We start from the raw sequence: 3829 nt of genomic DNA on the forward strand, positions 1-3829 counted from the left end.
CGATCGTCTTCGCCTCGAGGCCTGTCGCGGCCGCCTCGTTGACCTCCTCAGTACCCTCACCCAAGCTTCCCGCATCTTCCCAGTGACACCACTGCTACAAACCGCGGGGTCACTCCTCACCCGCGCCCGCGAACTCCGGGACATCCACACCGCAAACCAGGAGGCTATCGAGGAGGCCCGCGCCGCGCAGGCCAGTATCGAGGAGTTCATCGGCCTCCCCGGTTTGTCGACGCCGCCCTCCGCCGAACGCGTACTCGATAGCCTTCCCGTAGAGTCCTACGTAGATGATGTCCCTCTGTAGCTTCCGCACTTCTGCTCGTTTCTGCCACCGCCGGGGGCGCCGGGCCGTAGGAAGGGAGAGCGTAGGCGACGTGGTACCAGGGATAATGCCGTATACAGACGAGCCCTCCGTGTAATTGACAGGTGCCACCCGTGCCGCGTCCTATAGAGTCCGCGAGTGTTCTTCCGCAGCCGCAGGCCGAAGCAGGATCGGCGGCGGTGGCTGTGCGTCCTCTGCAGATCCGGAAGGAGGTCCTGCCGGAGACCTCGCGCGGGACTGGCAACTTCTCGCGGTCTCCGAGACGTGCGCGAGGTACCGGTCTCGCCCTCCGCTACCTTTGGGTATGTCATGGACCGTCCGCGGCGCCTCGGTGCGGAAGACCCGGAGACTACAGGGTAGGAGAGACGTCCTCCGTCGCCCTGACACGCCGTTTTTTGCGCGACTGCGCCGTCTTGGTGCCTCGGCTGGTGGCCTCGCTCCGCCGCGCCGAACTCGCGTTGTCGGATTGCCGTCGCCTGCTCGTCCTTTCACGAGCGGAAACGTCGCAGCACACCCTTAGCCGTAACACGTGTCCCCTGCCCCATCTCTGGGTGGTGATCCGACCGGGGGGGAGGGAAGGCCTCGGCAGCTGCCGGCCGTCGCTTCGAAGCTTCGCGAAACCAACTGGTCGGTACCCGCCCGTCGTTTGCTTCCGCGACCCTGCGCCCGCCTTCGATCGCGCTTCTTCTTGGGCGCTTGGGACCCCGGGGTGGCCTGCTACGAGGAGCCGCCTCTCCCTCTCTCTCTCTCCTGCCCGCCGTTCTCTTCGTCTCCCACCGCCCCTCTGACCAGCCTCTCCCCCCATGTCATCTGCGCCCTTCCCGCCTACGTTGTCAAATGACCAACGCCGGGAGCAACTTCGCTCCGCGGTTGAGGTAGAGTGCGGAACCGCTATCTCGTCGGAGGCTACCGATGAGGAGGTTGAGGCCAAGGCGCGCGAAGCCCTCACGCGGCTGGTGAGTACTGTGCCCTTTCCCAACCGTGGCGCAGCTGCTAACGCGTGTTCTAGGATGAGCTCGTGCGCCTGACCGAGCGCCCCGCCACTGTCCGCCGCCTCGCGGACGCCCTCTACCGCCACTTCGCGGACTTCGCAGCGGGAATGGGTGACCCGCCCACCGAGCACGCCCCCGACTATCCGTGGATCCACCAACAGTTCGTTAGGGCTTGGGAACGCGCGACGGCTCCTTCGTCGGTCCTCGGCTCGATTACCGCACCTGTCGCCCCTGTCGTGCAAGCTGCACCTCCGCCACCCGCCCCCGCGCCGACCCGCGTCTCCGCGCGTATCCGCGCGCGAAGCCCCGCTGCCACAGACAAAGCGTCCACCAAGCGTCCGCGTCGTTCTGCGACGCCTGATTCTGCAGCGCCGCCGGCTAAACAGCCGAGGCGAGGGCGTCGCCGCCAAACCGCCCGCGCGAACACCGTCGCTTCGTCCTCACCCTCGACACCGCGCCCACTGCCGAAAAATAAAGGCAAACACCAGGAGAAGGGGAAGGCGAAGGCCAGCGAGCCGTCCGGTTCTGAGTCCGAGGGGGAGGGCCAGCCCGTCGCGTCGTCCTCCAAGCGGGTATCGTCGTCGAAGGCGGTCCCTGTCGAGAAGACGGCTGGCAGCCGCCGCCCTAGCAAGAAGACGGCGGCTGGCGAGGCACGCGGTCCACGGGCGCACCGCTCTGGCCTCCCTCTCTTTTCGCCCCCGGTGTACCCGCGCGGTGCGCGAATTCCGGCCAAGAAGATGGAACGCGTACGTAGCGCGGCCTTCGCAACTTGGCTCCTCGTCTCCGTACTGATCCTCTTCTTTTTCCTAGTGCACTGGATGTCGCGGACACGACCCCGATGGCACCCCCATGAAATGCATTATGCGCGAAGGCCTCGACCGCTGTGACCGCTGCTGGTATCAACGCCAGTCTTGCAACCTGGTGAAAGCGGTCAAGGCGGCGGGCGATAGGGCGTCGATCCAACGCGTGGGGTACGTGGACTGGTACCGGGAGAACGACTTCACCTACGGTATGGTCTCCGCCCACCGCGTCCTCCGTTGCCAGTACTGATCTTCTGCCCTTTTCCCCAGCGGCGCCCCCAATCGCGCGCGAAGTCTTCGAAATCTGCCACGTTCGCAACGCTCCCTACCTGATCCCGTCCTGGGTGATCGACCTCCTCACCGAGGAACTGGGTTTTCCGCCCACCCATCCGCTCCCGCCGCTCCTCTCCAGCGAATCGGCCCACACCACACCGGAGCCTATCGGATCCTTGGCTGAGGAGGAGGAGGATGCAGAGGGCGGCGCGCCCGCCGACTCCGAGTCCTCCGACGATGATTACGTCGACGAGGAACCGGTTCCGTCCGCGGACAACGAGCCCCTGGACGCGGACATGGCAGACGCTTCCTTCGAGGATCCTACCGCAGCCGCCAGCTGCTCGTTCGCCGTCCGTCGCCACCGCGGTTCCCAAGGCTCCCCAAGAGGCTCCTGTGTCGGCCCCGACACCCCAGGACGCCACCGCGACCGCGCCTGACCGTAGTGTCTCGCCCGCCTTCCAGGACTCCGGGTTCGCCATCGGCCTCGCAGGCTCCCCGCCTTTATCGAAGCAAGGTCGGCCTCCCCTCTCGCGCCGTCGCGCAAGACGTCTCCTTCGTGCTGATCCCGCGCTAGCCCCTGCCGCTAACGGCGCTGTGCCTGACCTCCCTTCGACCTCGGTCGCTCCCCTCGGCGAGATGAGCGGCCGGGACTTAGGTACCCACAAGCGGCTGAAAGCGGTACGCGCGATCTACCTGTCTCCCCTGTATCGCGACTTCGCTAAGCACTTCCCGCTTTTGCTTCCGCAGGGTTTCGAGCCCCTCCAAGAGCCTTCGGACGACACCCCCGCCGACGGTCCTTTCGTGCCCTCGCCTTCCGCCGAGGACCCTCGCCCCTACTGGCCTATCACCGAAGCCAGTTTCCTCGGCTACGTCGACTACGAGGTCGAGTGCTTCCGTCGCGAGTTTACACGTGGGTTCCGCCAGTCCTTGTCCGATGAACGGGTCAATCCGCAGTCCATGCTCCCTGGCCTCTCGAAGGACGAAGCGGTCGCTTTTCGCGCGCTGCTTCAGACGCAGATCCTCTTCAAAGCGCGGGCCGAAGTGTACGGCGCCATGACCGCCGGCGCTACTGCCGGTCTCGCCGGCTTCTTGCAGCAGTCGCGCAGCTTTTTGGACCAGGCGATCGTCCGCTCCGATGCGGGCCTCGCCGCCCTGACGCGCGATGCCACCGCCAACGCCGCCTCCTCTGCTGGCCCATCTACGTTCCGCGAGGCTCCGTCGCCGGTTCCCTTGGTCGAAACCGCCCTGGCCGCGAACACCGAGTCCGTGGCTCGCACCTTCTCCGCCTGAGCCTCGGATACGCGTTGGCGTTGGGAAGGAGCCTCCTGTCCGCATGCATCAGTTCTCTCCCCGCCCCCTGTCGCTCCAGTACTTGTCCATACGTAATCGCCCCAGTCCGTATGATCCTGTTCGTGTCCCAGTGAGAGAAGTAAGAAGCCAAAACG

At 65.9% G+C, this 3829-nt stretch overlaps 1 protein-coding gene across 1 annotated transcript; it reads left to right on the forward strand.

The window, feature by feature from the left end:
• Window positions 1–1122: 1122 nt before the first annotated feature.
• TRAVEDRAFT_54673 (uncharacterized protein) lies at window positions 1123–3674 on the forward strand (the record flags this gene model as incomplete). Its single annotated transcript, XM_008047618.1, has 6 exons — window positions 1123–1275; window positions 1329–2057; window positions 2122–2320; window positions 2382–2734; window positions 2799–2898; window positions 2959–3674. The coding sequence occupies 6 exons, from the start codon at window positions 1123–1125 to the stop codon at window positions 3672–3674; spliced, it is 2250 nt and encodes a 749-aa protein (XP_008045809.1).
• Window positions 3675–3829: the final 155 nt, after the last annotated feature.

Source organism: Trametes versicolor, assembly GCF_000271585.1.
Source record: "Trametes versicolor FP-101664 SS1 unplaced genomic scaffold TRAVEscaffold_79, whole genome shotgun sequence".
NCBI classification, from domain to species: Eukaryota; Fungi; Basidiomycota; class Agaricomycetes; order Polyporales; family Polyporaceae; genus Trametes; species Trametes versicolor.